The sequence below is a fragment of the Sminthopsis crassicaudata genome, chromosome 5 (assembly GCF_048593235.1).
Source record: "Sminthopsis crassicaudata isolate SCR6 chromosome 5, ASM4859323v1, whole genome shotgun sequence".
In the NCBI taxonomy this organism is placed as follows: Eukaryota; Metazoa; Chordata; class Mammalia; order Dasyuromorphia; family Dasyuridae; genus Sminthopsis; species Sminthopsis crassicaudata.
The window spans coordinates 83,321,305-83,337,867 of NC_133621.1; the positions used below are offsets into that span (position 1 = coordinate 83,321,305).

General features: G+C 32.3%; 1 protein-coding gene across 3 annotated transcripts in view; it reads right to left on the minus strand.

Annotated features, from left to right (window-relative positions):
* Nucleotides 1-4,443: 4,443 nt before the first annotated feature.
* The window catches only part of UBE3C (ubiquitin protein ligase E3C), a 169,985-nt gene continuing 157,865 nt past the window's right edge, over nt 4,444-16,563 (minus strand). For 2 of the 3 annotated variants that reach the window (XM_074267316.1, XM_074267317.1), the window contains exons 22-23: nt 14,829-14,959; nt 4,444-6,149 (exon numbers count right to left, since the gene is read on the minus strand). In XM_074267316.1, coding sequence (XP_074123417.1) covers nt 5,979-6,149; nt 14,829-14,959 — 302 coding nt within the window. In that variant the 3' untranslated portion in view covers nt 4,444-5,978. The remainder of the gene's footprint in view (nt 6,150-14,828; nt 14,960-16,563) is intronic. The other variant, XM_074267314.1, reaches the window with a different exon arrangement.

A 16,563-nucleotide genomic window follows, 5' to 3' on the forward strand; every position in this document is an offset into this window, starting at 1 on the left:
AGTCTGAGCCAGGTGCATATATGTCATTGAGAACTCTCCATTTGCTGGATTCTTGGAGAAGATAATCTCTTTCAGCCCTGGAACCAAACCATGGATCCATTTGGTCCCAATACATCTCTCCCATTAAATAAATTATTAAATACTCTCTATCTTGCCTCAGTTTCTCCGGCATTACAATTACAGAATGAAACTACTTTATCTTGATTCCCTGGGGCAGGTCTCTCAGGGGAGAGCTTCTCTGAAGGAGTTTCCCAAGCTTTCCCCCCAAAATCCAGGGAGAGAATGTTTAGGGGCTCCCCTCATCAGTTTGCCCTTATATAGTTTTTCTGATTGAAGTTCACTTACTGCCTCACCCCTATCCTGTCCATGTTCTTCTCTAACTTTCACTTCTATACAATCAACTCATGCTAATGAAGCAACCAATGCACAAGCAGATGGCTGGCAAGAATTTTTAAAAAACATATATGGATTACTTGCCATTTAGGGGAGGAGATGAGGAAAAATGGGAACACAAGGTTTTACAAGGATTAATGTTGAAGAATTATCCATGCATATGTTTTGAAGATTAAAAAGCATTAACAAAAAATAATACATTAAAAAATAAATTTAAGATTCAATTCATGGAAAACTTTTTTTTTTTTTTGTATTTGCATGGATAATATGAAATCAAATAGATTCTTCTCAATATAGTGATAACTTTGGACAAATATTCAATTGGTCCTTTAACTTTCTTTATAGTAAATATCAAAGTTGCTGGATGTTCCATGACCAATAAAGACAGAAAGGTCAGACAAAAGATAACACTTTGGGGATCTGAGAATTGGTCAGTGAATAATCAGAGTACACTAGCTCTTTCTTGGAGGAGGGGGAAGAGAGGTGACAGGGAGGAAGAGAAGAAAAATTCAGTTTGGGACCTGTGAGATTGTAGGACAGCGGAAATAAAGCTAGGATTTATCAGCAGAGTTGAGAAATCTAATCCATGGAAACTGATGAGTTCAAGCAGCACACTAATTTATAATAAAAGAGGACCCAGGACAGAGCCTTGGGGAACAAAGTAAAATATGGAAAGGATAAAGATGAAGACCTAGCATGCTTAGAAAAAGATAATGCTTTCTAACAACCTCTGTGGAAGCAATCACAACACAATTCCACTTTTTTGTAAAAGACAAAAAACATAGTAAAACGAGTTGGAAGTGATTTCAAAAGTTAAAAGATGACTTGCAGTACATACAAATCTATATAAAAATCCATGCAATTCACTTCACGGATCTTTTGAACTCATTGGTATAGGTATTCCTGTTGCCAGTGTGGATTGCAACCATTCTTGACAATCCTTAGGATTCTTTGTGGCTATAAGAGTTTATTACTTGCTGATCAGCCTTGTGAGGACTGAGCTAGTTTCTGAACTGGCCACACTAATTCTTGGATAACACATTTTAGATATTGAGGTATTTTTAACAGTGTTCTATTATAATTACATAATATTCCCTACCTCTATTCCATGGTCCCTCTTCAAAGTATACTCACCTTTTAGTATTCATCTTGGAACAATCTGGTGAGTCTGGGGATGGAAGGGAATCATCTGTTTCAAAGGAATTATCTGTTTCAAATAAAGAATCAGAACTGGGACCACTACCCTCAAGTTAATTCCTTTACAAGTGTTCCAAGGAATTCACCTAGATTATATCAGTGTCTTTTATCTTCCCCTATGCTCATTCCTGCATTACCAAATCAGTGAAAGCCCCTTGATTTCATTAACTTTTAAACATTCCCACACTTTGAAAATGATGAAAAAGACTTCTGAGCTTCAGAAACAAGGTATATCAAAATAGTTGTTTGCATACATAATCGTGTAAGGAGAATATTGCTTTCTGACAATCTTTGTGGAGGGGATCCCAAGGTCTAATGCCTGCAGTTCCAGTCAGTAGTAATGGATATTGACTTATATTATCCTCACAATTCCCCAATTTTACTGGTTTTTTTTCTCTCATGTCTTTCTGGGAAATCTTTTATTTCCATATTTTAAACTTTTCTAAAAATTTTCTAAGCTTTTTATGAAAGATGAACTTGATTTCTTAACCTACCATTCTATAGGAGACTATCTAGCAAGAGAGCCTCAATAAATTACTAATTGTTCTAATAGCCACTGAGAGAAGGATCTTGTAATTAAGGTAATAGAATCAAGGGAATTAATTAAGTAGGATTTTAAAAATTGAATATCACAAAGTAGCTACATCTTGGAAATCTGTGTTACATTGCACTGATTCTTTTATTAGCTATAATGAGATTTTGTCTGCAATAATTAATAGGTGAGCTAATCCTGAGATGGAAGAGAATTCCTATTATTTCCTTTATGTTTTCCACATAAGAGCAAATTCTCTCCTAAATCAGTGATGGTTTTGATATGGAGGATACTACTTAAATTTTTTCCCCTTTGATGTCACAAAAGTGCTTTCCAGAACATGAGGCTGGCACAATAGCATCTTGGCTAATAAACCACTTCATCTTATCATGAGTCAGACTGTCGGAACAGCTGTTTTGTTCAGTCACAAGTGAGTAAATGGGTAAAGGATAATGGCTATTAGAATGGAATCAATAAATGGGTTACTTGTGAATGGGGCAAAGTCTTTGGAACCCAGAATTCTCACTTAGAGAAGGCATTCTTCCACAAGACCGAGACCTCCTCTGGCTCCTTGGGTAAGTTATACAAAAGTGAAGAATGGAGGTGAAGGTAGAAATCCAGAGCAAGACCTAGGAGATTATGGCAAAGCTTTTCTCTTCCATTATAGCACCATAAACTAGACTGGATTAAATTGTAGATTCAGAGTGCTAATATGGACCTTGCAAAGAACCAGTTTACTTTCTTCTTCAATTCTTTTTCGGTGGTTAGCTACTATCTTTTCATCATGGATACAATGACCAAAGAATTATGGTACTTTTCCAGAGAAAATCATAGAAAGACAGTTATCACTGCTTCCTAATAACTAAGAAAATTTATTTTGTCAGTCATATAAAATGCCAATTCCTATTTTCACACTATTCTCCTTAACTTGGAATGTTTTTCCTTCTCACCAATTCTTGTCAAATACTTTAAAAGACCAAGCTTAAAATCCAGCTACTTCAAAAGGTTTCACTGGACAACTGCTACTTGGATCATGTCCCTTTCACATATACCTTTTAAATTCTCTGTCATTTTAAGGCTCTCTGGCCATTTCACATGTTTGTTTTACTTTGATCAACTAGACTGAATGCTTGTCAATGTGCACCATCTACTTTACAATGTCTTATACATATGAAATTAGTGAATTAATATTGTTCACAATGAATTCTTGCTAAATAATATTTTCAGTAGCTAGGAACATGGGGCAAAAAGTATCTTTCAAATATGAAATTTAGCAGCTAGATTAAAATACTGTGAGAATCATGGTAATAAAAACATCTTTAAAAATGAAGTCAATGTAATAAAGGTTAATGTGTGTGTGTGTGAGACAAAGGGCCACACATTATAGGACCATGGAGAAGTTTTCAACAAATCTAAAATGACCATAATAATGCTTTCAGTTTCAGTTACACAATTGTCAGTACAATATAGATAAATAGGAGAGCACCAAAAAGAATTACGACAGTGATTTATGATTATAAGGATTTATCTACTATCTAACTAACCACTGAAATAGGCTTGAAGTTGTTTTCTAAAAAAAGTGGTAGAAATCCTATCATTGGGGATGAAGGGTACTTTCCTTGTAACAAAAATCCTATGCTATAAAAAGTTAATGGACTGATAATTAAATATATTCCACATTATTTTCCATGACCATACAAAGATCTGGGGAGAATATGGTGGTGCTTTTATTTTACTAGGTCATGGTTGCATATTATTATAAGAAAACAAATTATCTTAAAAAGCTAGAAAAAAGAAGCCTTTAATAATGCTGGTATCAGGGACCTAATAAATTTGCTTTATAACCTATACATGCTATGTCAGGTTTCTTTCCATTATGGTATTGGGTTTTAGGGATAGATTTTAACTCACTTGTGAATCTATATTGTAAAGACTGCATTAACTGGTGATGAGAGAGAGGTGCTTATAAAAGAATCTGCATTAGTGTATTTACTTATATACAATCAATCACATTAACTTGGAGCATGATTGACACATTCTTGGAAATATGAGCATTTAATTTGCATCAGAATTTAAAACAATAGTCGAGATTAAAAAAAGAAATATATATTAAGATAACTTTAAAATATTTAAAGAATAAGGAGAACAAATGAACAGTCTCAGATTAAAATAAAAAGAAAGCTAATAACAGCAACCACTGAATTATCTTGCATCCTAAATATTTCATTTTCATAATACTGACATGCAGGAAACCAACTTAAAAGAAAATAATATGTAGAGTATGCAACATTCAACATAAATAAAGCAGTCTAAAGCAAAAGAAAAAGAAAAACAATTATTTTATTTCTGTATACCAAGACTACAAATAGCATTTGAACACTTCATTTATTACCCAAATTAAGAAATTATACAATTTGTATAGATACTGGTAAAGATCTTACAAGCATCATTTAGTCTTCCCACGTTTATAAGTATATTGCTGGTTACTGTCAATTAAATATGACATCCAACAACAACTCCAGTGACAGTAAAATATTTTCAGCATAAGAGATGACCAAGAAACTGATTATAAATTCTGGTGATTGCCCCCCCTCCACCCCCACCCCTTCCCTATCTAATCTTAGAGAAGATGCTCCGAGTAGCTCACTGTTTTTAATCAGCTAAATTAGATATGAACACAAATCTTGAACCCATAAAGTGCCTTATTATCAGAGAATAGCTTCTTTTCTATATCAAAGGAAGATGCTACCCTGGCAATCAAATCATATTCAGCAACATGTTCCCTCCCACCATCTTGTCTAAACAGCAGCACTCAACTCAGCAGCTGAAACAGAAACTGCTAAGTCACAAAAATAATAACTAATAAGTTGGTTTCTACAGCCCAGAAATGACAACTGAAGGGAGTGAAGTTATAGAAAGAATATGATCACAGCAGGCTACAGATACAAAAGATAAAGCCTGTTACTTCGGTTCAAATGATTTTTAATAGATGTTACAATGTACTTTCTTTCAAAGTCATTACTATTGCAGGTAGTGTGTATGTCATGGGAAGAGGATACATACCAAAAGAAATCTGTACAGGAATGAGGGATGGGAAAAAGGGGGAGAAACAGAACAAAGAAGCATGTATACTTCACATCTATTTAATATAATGTCCAACTCATCATGATGCAGCCCAATGTAGTACTTAAAATAAGCATGCTAATCCCATTTCTGGAAAATGGTTTCAAAAAGCACAAATAAAATATTACCAATGTTACATATTTTTCAAGCTTACCATTTCAGGAGAAGGCAGCAGAAAAGATGCATTTAGGTTTTAGTTGCAACAACTAAGGATTGTAAACAATTCAACCACATGAGAAGCAATAAGGGGAGCTTAATGGTAAGCATTTTTTAATCTTCCAGGCCCAGGAGGTTTGCATACATCTTCAAGATGACATTTGCCCAGCTATATCCCATTAAGCAACGTGCTGCACCATAACTTTATTGCTAGCTCATAAAGTTATCTTTATTTGAACAGCACAGAGCGAAAAGCTTCATCTTTGGTTAATTCATTGTATATACTGAGTTTGCCACTGTTCTTAAAATGTTCTCTTCTTGGCATAAACACTAAACCAGCCACACTGCACACACCATTGGTTATTTTGAGTCACTGGAAAGCGGTGTCCATGTAAATAAATGAGTTACTTAATAAAATCATGTGTGTTTTAAAAAATAAACCTAGGACATCTGGTAAGAAAGAAGAGCTGCAGAAACCTAGCCTGAGATCCCTTGGTTGGTTGGTAGGGGTGCTGCTTATGGTGGAGGCACTGCTTAGTTTCTCTCTGCAGAACATTGCATTTAGCCTCTGCACAACTCAGCTTAGCTCAAATCCAGCAGCACATTCGATGGCATACAGGAGCTTACTACGGAGAAGATTCTCATCATAAAACTCAGGCAGCTTCAGGAGGTTCATGCAGGTACTGGCAGTGGGAAGTCGGTCTAGGTCAGAGCCCCCATTGTGAATGCAAAACGCAGGATACAACTCCTGAAAGAATACATTAATTGGGAAAAGTCATTTTTGTTTTTAAGTTTAATTTAAAATTACAATCATTAAAAGTCAACAAAGAAATCTGGCTCAGTTTGTCCAATTAGACATTAGAGAACACTGCATTCATATTTTGTAAAGAATATTTTCTTTCTCTTGGTGAACTAAGAACCATATTAAAAGGCAACACATACAATGAAAAGAGTGTTGCACAAAGAAGCCCTGGTTTTGAATCCTGGCTCCACAATGGACCATGATGAGCAAATCACTTAACCTCACGGTCTCTTTATCTCAACTATAAAATGGGTATATTACTATTTATTTCAAAGGATTAATAGGAACAAAGTGCTTTATAGATCTTCAAGCACTAGAAAAATGTGAGATGTCATTATTACCATCTCTTTTTTGGCACCTTTTTTTGTGTAAAATGAAAAGTCTAGCTATCTGCCAACCAAAAAAAGTTCCAATAAGCAAAAATGAACATGAAAAACACCATAATTTCCACATGATTGATGTTAAACTTTAACAAAACAATAAGAAACATCCTGTTTGCTTCCACATTCCCTTCTTCTTCTTCTTTTTTTTTTTTGAGGCTGGGGTTTTAAGTGACTTGCCCAGGGTCACACAGCTAGGAAGTATTAAGTGTCTGAGACCAGATTTGAACTTGGGTCCTTCTGAATTCAAGGCTGGTGCTCTATCCACTGAGCTACCTAGCTGCCCCCACATTCCCTTCTAATCTCTTTTTCTTCAAACTAAAAAAATTATCATTTTATATTTGATTTGGTTTCATGATTATTTAAATGAATATACGCATTCAGAGTAAATTATATTCAGATTCTGCTTTATTAAATGATATATTTTGTTTTTTTATATAGCAGTCCAAGCTGCCCAATTTTATAACTTACTATTTATTAAAAGCTTAATTCAAGTAATATAGAACAATAGTTTTTAGTTTCATGTAACTTGTCTTTTATTGCCTTTTAAAGTTCGTTTTTTCTACAAAGGAAGAATGTTTTAATGGTCTAAGAGCAAGGAAAACCTGGGTTAACATCTAGTTTGTAACAAATACTTGCTAGGGAAATCATGTAACCTCCCAGTATTCCAGGTAATTCTTGATATCCCATAAAAGGCAGAGAAGAAGCTAATCTTCATTTGTAAACAAAATTTTCTTATCTGTGAATTTACTTTACCAAAGAAATCATAGACTACTTCTATCTTTTAATTTACCTACTTGTAGTTAATGCATTTCTCTTTGGGAAATGGTTTTGTTTTGTTTTTAGTCTACATTAATTCATTTAAATATTTCCTTATTTCTTTGAATTTTTCATGCTTCTTAAATTCCAGTCTTAGTGGGAGCTATGAAGAATAAGGAAGGACATTCAGGTAAAACAGAAAGAAGGCTATATTTACTTAAAATTGGAAAAGAACTTCTAAGTGTTAATGCTAGTAAAAACAGACATCCTAAAATATACTTATTTTAAGCTTATTACTGCTGTGCCTTAGCACACTTTCATAATGGTATATATTTAAAATTAGCCTGGGCTCAATATCTGTAATGAAAGGGATCTCACACTGAAGTAAACACAATGAAAAGAATCTCAAGGTCTTATAGCATTTTTCTATTGCTAGCCAACAATTTAACTTTCCTCCTTCTATTTCCTTGTCCCTGTTAGAACACCGAGAAGGATACAGTTAAATCTCTCCAAAATGCAAAGGATAAAATGTGAGAAAGCATGGAATGAGATTTTTGCTGAATCTTTCAAAATTATTAAGTGGCATTTCAAAGTCTGATTCTTTTTGTACAGCAAAACAACTGTTTAGTCATGTATACATATATTATATTTAATTGATACTTTAACATATTTAACATGTATTGGTCAACCTGCCATCTGGGGGAGGGGGGGAGAGAAGGAGGGGAAAAATTAGAACAAAAGGTTTGACAACTGTCAATGTTGTAAAATTACCCATGCATATATCTGTTAAATAAAAACTATTAAAATACAATAAAATAAAATAATAAGTAAGTAAATAAATAAATAAAAAGAAAAAATTTATTAAGTGTTTTAAGAATTAATATAAATTTAAAAAATCAACTTCAAATCCAATTTGCTATATCCAACAACAGAAAGAGAATTATCTGCTCAAATCCAGTCAACTGGAACATGTCAATTCCTGTTTAAAACCTTTTAAGCCAAAACCACTTTTTATAGAATAAAAATAACATTTAATCTCTGGAGATTTCAGAGACCATCTTTATTTTTTTTTATTTTTGCCCAGTGCAGAAATTGAGATTCTTATTCAAGTTCATAAACTAAATCAATGGCAAAGCCAAGGCTAAAATCAAAGTTTTGTAATTCTACATCTCAGGGGACTTTCTAATGGACTGATTAGCCAAGGTTAATTTTCTAGTTTTATCATTCATTCATTCTGCCCATCCTAGGTCCATATTAATCTATTTTATATCCTAGTCCAAAGTCTTATGCCCTATTTCTAAACACAATTATCATGACAACAATACTAGGTATTAGTGATGATGATAACACTTGTACTTTACCAGAAGACTCGTGAAGACAGATTGCTCTAATCTAAGACAATCAACCTAGAATTTCAGGTACAATGGCAAGTTTGTAGTAAAACTATTTTGGGCCTGGGCAGACACCTCTTTGAGTATCCTACAAGAAACATAACATAGGCAGTTATATATTCTTATTATACGAAAGGTTGGTCCTGCTATGAAGAAATGAAAAGCTATTACAATTTATAAACTGAAGTCTTCTGGTAAGGTTGGATTTTATTCACATATATCAAAACTACCAGAAAGAATTGAACAAACTAATATTCAACAAAAATTGTTGCAAGAAGTTGAAGGAAATGATATCTGTACCATTCACTCTGATTCAAGAATGTTAAATAAATGGGTCAATAAACTCCTTTAAGTTCCATGTATCTACTTTTCTTATTTTTATTTTCCCTATCACTAAAAGAGTATCAATATACTCATTCAGTTCCCTGTTTAGCTTTCATTATGGCTTTGGTTTTCCAACAGAAACTCTATCAAAATTATAGTGTTAGGAATTGTTAAATGCATCCTTAATACAACTGAATGACAAGCTTGTCTGGCTCTAAATGACTATTTATATATATATATACATACACACACACACACACATATATATTGAAGGAACTTTCTTTTTAAAAATATTTTGATTTTCAAATTCTTATCCTCCTTCCTGTTCCCTGCTCTTCCATGAGAAGACAAGTTTGATATTGACTATAGATATATGTGAAGTCATACAAAATGTATTTCCATGTTAACCATTTTGCAAAAGAAATCAAAGACAAAAAATAAGAAAAATAAGGCAAGCTCTAAATTGCATTTGCATGTGTTTATGTTAAGTCTTTCCAGATTTTTCTGAAATGATCCTATTTGTTACTTTTTATAACACAACAATATTCCATCACAGTCATATTACTACAACTTGTTTAGGCATCTCCTTGATTCTTCAAGTAAGTTCTTTTTCCTTTTTTTTTATTTCTCTGGTACAGTTAGTCATGGTATTGTTGGGTCTAAGGGTACCCACAATTTTATAGCTCTTGGCACTGAATAAGTAAATTAATTTTGAGAAGATTGTCATCTTTATTCCCTAATTTGGCCTATAGATGAGCAATTAATATTTCTCCAACTGTTAAGATCCATGAAAAAAAAAAAGTATTTGTGTGAAAAGTATTTTGAAATTTTGTTCATATAACCCCTGGATTTATCTTGGTTAAGGAGACTTCCAAGAACTTTTATTGTCAGCAGTTTAAACGGAATTTTTCCATCTTTTCCTGCTAAATTATGTTGGTAAAATATAGAAATGTTGATGATTATGTGGGTTTATTTTATATCCTACAATTTTGCTGATGTTGTTTCTAATAACTTTGTCACAATAGATTCTCTAAGTTACCATCATATTATCTGCTGCAAAGAGTATTATAGTTTTGTTTCTTTGCCATTTTTTATTCCTTCAATTTCTTTTTGTTGTTTCATTGTTATAGCTAGCATTTCTAGTACAATACTTAAATTCATAATGATAATACTGGATATTCTTGCTTCACCCTGATCTTACTGGAAAGGCTTCAAGTTTGCTCCTTGTTTTATATTGATACTGGTTATCATTTTAAGAAAGGCTCCATTGATTCCTATGATTTCTAATGTTTCAAATAGGAAAAGGTGTTATATTTTGTCAAAGGCCTTTTCCATATTGATTGACAAAATCATGCGATTTTTTTTTGATGTTTTCGTAGTTGATATGGTCAATTATGCTGAGTTTTCCTAATACTGAACCAGAACTGTATTTCTGGATATACATATTATAATATGTAAAAATCAATAGAGCTTTGTACATATATACAGGGCATGAAGAATATGATTTATATATTTCTTCCAGTAAATAGTAAACGTGGATTCTTCTTAATAGTCTTAACTTGCTATGGACTGTACATTACATGCATTTCAATTCACCAAATCAAAGTCATACATACATACAGTTACTGAGAGAACCAGATTATCTAATCCAATCCCCTAATCTGTATTAATTTTGTTAATAAGGGGTCTTAGTCTTTAAGGAGCCCAGAGGGGAATAACATGTATGAATATTTCTTTTCTTTTTTTTTTCCCTGAGGCTGGGGTTAAGTGACTTGCCCAGGGTCATACAACTAGGAAGTGTTAAGTGTCTGAGACCAGATATGAACTAGAGTCCTCCTAAATTCAAGGCTGGTGCTCTATCCACTGCGCCACCTAGCTGCCCCACGTATGAATATTTCACATAAAAATAAAGCTGAAAACAAAACAACTGTTTGGACATGTATACATATATTATATTTAATTTATACTTTAACATATTTAACATGTATTGGTCAACCTGCCATCTGGGGGAAGGGGTGGGGGGAAGGAGGGGAAAAGTTGAAACAAAAGGTTTTGCAATTGTCAATGCTGAAAAATTACCTATGCATAAAATTTTTGTAAAAAAAAAAAAAAAAAAAAAAAAAGAAAAGAAAAGAAAGCTGAAAGGAAGGCAAATGAGGGCACAAAAGGAATATTATTAAAATAGAAGAACATTTTCAAGACCACACCACTAAAAAGAGAGAATTTGATTTTTAAAAAATTAATATATACATATACATACATACATACATATATATATATAATATACATATATATATATGTATATGTATATATTAAGGCCTTAAAAACAAAAAATACCCTGAAGGCAGGGGGGTCAAGTCAGAGGCACTAGTTAAGTTATTGTGTAAGGCAAAAGCTTAAAACATATTTCACAGCTAAATGATGCATTTTTACTGTTCCTTTCACAATGTTAATTGAAATTTCTACTTTGAGTCTTAAAAGTGTTAAAAATGAAGTTCTACACTGAAATGCTAAGTCAAGGGCACCATTTCTTGCATAATTAAACACAGTAGAACGGGAATTTGCAATGGCTCAAAATGAGAATCATCAACAATTTATTATGTGACCTGATGGTAACTTCACAATTTTCTACAGCACTTTAATGATTTTTTTGGTCTGTAACAATCACATTTATTAAACTTATTAAACTTTAATTAGCTTTAGCAAATGTTATTCTTCTCCAATAATCTGGTACTAAAGGTTCTCATAACTTTCAAATGAAGCTTCCTTGTCTATTTATAATCTCAGAACTAAAAGATATTCGATTTTTAAAAATAAACTGGAACTAATTCTAACAAAGGTAGTTATTTTGCTAAGTGTACTAAGTAAGAAATCAAAAATTCTAAATTTTAAGGCAGTCATTTTTAAAATAAGCTCTTATATAACTTAAGATCATTATAAATTGTAGATATATAAAGCTATTAATCAATTTTCATATCTAACCTACCATTATATATCTATAACCACTAAAAAAATAAAACATATGGATTGTTGATAACAAAAACTTATTTAACATAAGAAGAGTTATCATGGAATAGTATTTTCTGACTGAAACACAAACTCATTACTCAGAAGCCTTCCTGTCAAAAAGATAATATAATTTCTCCATCATTTGTCCTTTAGAGAAATAACTTCCTAGAACAAGCAAGCGCAGATCCAGTCCTAAATTTTGAAGATATCAATGACTGAGTTTATACTACAGATAGGGAACAAGTAGTATCCGATCCAAAAAAATTTCCAGCAAATCAAAGGTAACTTGATACAGATAATGATCCACTGACCTAATCACTCTCCTCCAAAGTAAAGTGCTTGTTTATAAGCTCAGGTTGTGGTGTTTGCACAAATCAAAAAACTACTTATGAGAGTGTAAAAACATCTATTTACACTAGGCTTTATACAGATGTAAAATGGTTATGATAGCTAGAAAAAAGGGATTCTTATTGATGGAAATGGCACTTTCTCAGCCTGGATATCAGCACTATCACCAGCTTTTCTCTACGAGCTCTAGGTAAACAAGCTTAAGTTCTGAGCTAGAAGACAGGGCTAAGATGTTGAATACCCTACAGTATCATTTCTTACAATCAATTCAATGTGGAGGAAGTGGCATAATAAAATAAGTTCTGAGGCATCTTGGGTCAGAGAACCTCTTTGACCCTGGAAATCAAAACTTTATCTCTATTTCCACGATTTGATACCTACGAAGTATTTATTGTAAGAATGTCAACCAGACCTGTGAACCCAAGTGTGGCTTACTGACATCGCTACTTTCTGTGCTGTGTTTTCATTAAGAGTATAATTACTCCATCAACTTACAACATGTCAGAGACACAGTTCACATGGTCTCCTGACTTGAGACAGATAGAGGATAATGCTGGGAATCTGCTGCTCTTTATTTAGCGTTCTTAGGATGCTTTAGAGCCTCCTACCTCATTCTGGACTGTCCTTTATCGTTGCGATATTCTATTAAGCTCTTCATTCTCCACACAATCCTGTCTCATTTCTTCCTTTTTTTCCTCATTCCCTCCTTCTTCCTCCTATCCTCTTAGATACTTCTGATTTATTCACTTTTCAAGAAGAAGTGAATTAAATAGAAGAAAACCTCAAATGTAAGATCTATGATACTTGGTGTAATTCACTGACTTAAATTATTTTATCAATGAAATAAATATTTCTGATGCTGAAAAAAACCAAAATGTTGCCTCCTGTTTCCAGAATTCCTCCACCTTATTTCTCAACATGTAGGTTTCAATTCAATGAAAGCCTCCCAACTGTTCCACAAAAGAGATGCTCTATGTCTTGGCTTTAGGTTCTCCTTTGGCTATCCAGATGCCTGGAATGCTTTTCCTCCTCCACTCTGACTTTGACCTCAATAGTTTGAAGTCCCAACTAAAATCACACATTCAACAGGAAGTTTTCCCCAACCCTTTTTAATTCCAGAACTTTCCCTATCCCCTTCCAGAAGGAAAGACAAACAACAACAGTTGGAAGTGAATACTCTTTCAATTAATTATGCTACCAATATACTATAAAACTTTCGTTGAAAAGCATCTGGTTTAGGCTTACATTTATTCATAGAAATGTACCTTTTTGTTAGCTTCATAACCTAAAACTGTTAAATTGTGTGAATAGGAAAGATTAAGAAAAATTTCATTTAGCAACACTGCAAAATAAGAACTCAACATAATTTTTAAAATATAGATTATATTGAAAATTATTATCTATCTACATATTATATATATGAGCACACATATAACTGATGATGTCTTAGACTATTCATTAATACACAAAGACCGTATCCTTTATTAAGAGTGTTAAAACCTTGCTCTATTATTCTTTTAAAACACGCATATATATGTATGTCTGTACATGTATAAAATACATACAAAACTAGTCAATATTTACTAGACTATTTTAAAGCAAAAGATAGCAGGCAAATTTACATGATGTAATAACCTTTTAGGGGGTAAAATAAAGAGACCCATGTACTCTAATATGATAAGCAACAGTAAAAAAAAAAATCACACAATAATACTCTTCATAAGAGGCTAAGCAGTATTTCAATTTTTAACATTCTACTTATAAATATAGTTTAGGATTTGATAAACAATATATGTGACAAAGAATAAACATAATTTCAGCACATCATTATGTATCTAATACACAGTTTAAAATGAAAGAATTTACTCGAAGATACTATAGTTATGATATACAACTGCCATGAGAAGATGCTAGACATTAAAAAAACAAACCCAATAATAACAAAAAACAACACTGAACACTAAATGCCACCAAATTGAAAGGTTATCCTCCTACTATACTATGCATTTTTGAATTTTGCATTTAGTTACCAGCTTACTCCATCTTATTCTATTTAGAAGTCTCTCTGAATTTCAATGACAGCAAAATTTAAGCAGTACACTCCACTACTGTGTCAAAATTTATAAACATTAACACAAATGTTACTCTGTGTGTGTGTCTGTCTCACACTGAAAATTACCCATATAAAATAACTTCTTAAAAAAATCTAATCATTTAAAATGGACAATTTTGGGAATTCAATCTTTTAGGAACCAAAGAAAAAAATGATGTGTTCACCCAAATACAAATTCAAAATATCTTCTCTCAAATATCAAATAGTTCATAATTACTTGTCAATTAAATCCCCATTATACATCTTCCGTTACCTTTGTGACAATGAAGGCTTAAAAGTAAAGTATAGTAAAAGGCCATACCTTAAACCCTAAAAGAGGTGGTCGAGAACAACTTGTTACAAATTTGAGCAATTTGCGTTTTTCTTCATCAGTGAAACTTTCTACAACTTTCCAAAAAATTTTAATTACTGGATGATCTGCAGAATAGCCTCCTATGAAAAAATGAAGAATATTTTATTACAATTATAATGTCTTGTAACTAAAGACTTCAGGTTGACTAGTTTACAGCCATGCTTGGAGGCCCACTCTCTCCATCTTTATGCTAGAAAAATACAAGCATTTTGTGAAGTAATACCTCTTTTCTTGGTCACTGAGATACAAAGAATCTAACACCAAGGACAAAGGGAGAAAATTAGGAAGGACAAAGGTGAGAAGAAAAAAAGACATTATAGCATGTAATTGTGATCTAAACAATTCAATCTTCAAAGTTGGAAAATGGAAAAATATCTGTAATGAAGTAATGTTGGTAACCAGAGATTTTAAGAAATTTACCTTAAGGAACCCCAAACATAACTACATTATATCTCTTACACCTCATAACTAAGGATAACAAAATTACATACAATAATTAAATGTTTGATATTCTTATGACTGGAATGGAAAGGCTTACAGATTATTACTTACAGATTATTTTACTATTCTTAACTCAAAATAAGTCTTCATGTCAATCTAAATTAATTCTATCAAGAGGCTGTTAACTGGTATTGGTGATGCTAAAAACAGGACTAACAACCTACCCCCAGGAATTTTATTAGACCTTATTTGAGAATACAGCACAAGGTTTATAGTTGTTAATCAAGATAAGTGATTATTGAAACTAAAATAATTGCTTTTATTGTCAATGTGCTCAGGAATAACATCAACAAAATTTCAAGTGTCTTAACTGGCACCTAAGTGAAAATGTAATATTTTAAATCTTTTTACTGGAATAGCCAGGATCCTTAAAAAGCAAAGGTTCTCAATGTAGATAAGAATAATAACACAATAAGACAATTTCTTGGTATTAAAAAATGTAAAAGCAATGAATTTTTAAAAATTATGACTTGACAGTGGAAACTAATGTCTTGCAACCTTTGTGGAAGGTATTGAGATCTGACTGTTTGAAGTTCATTTATGGAACAGAGTTAAGTACTGAGTTACTATTGTAAAGATTTTTTAAAAAGATAACTTTTAAAAAGATAAATGGCAAAGAAACACCTGATCAAAGAATTTGGGAATTAGAAATAACGATAGAGTAATAATAATCTAATGTAACTATTTTTCTTGAAGAAACTAAAAAAGACTTGCTGTAGGTTAAATTTGTTTAAGATTTTCAGACTTAATAAAAGGATATGATATAGTTCTTATTATACAAAAGATGAAATGTGAAAAATGGTATTCAGATCCTAATAATGAGACAGTAAACTCAAAATGCTGACTATATGTAATACATGTATTGCATAGATTTTTAGAAATACCCAATGTAATTTACTTTGCTTAACTATCCCTATTTGTTATAAAAGTTTTCTTTCTATTTCATTTTTTGTTAAATTGGGGAAGAGTGAGGGGAAAAATAGTTTATTAATTTACAGAAACAATAAAACAAAATTTTAAAAAGGACATGGCTCTTAATATCATGAAATTTAAAATCTAGTTGGGGAAAAAAGATGCATGTACAAGAACGTTCCATGAATTCATATTTATATAAGCATTTGTTACAATAATAATGGATGGTTCATAATGATTATTATCCCCCAAAGGATTTAAAATGTGACAA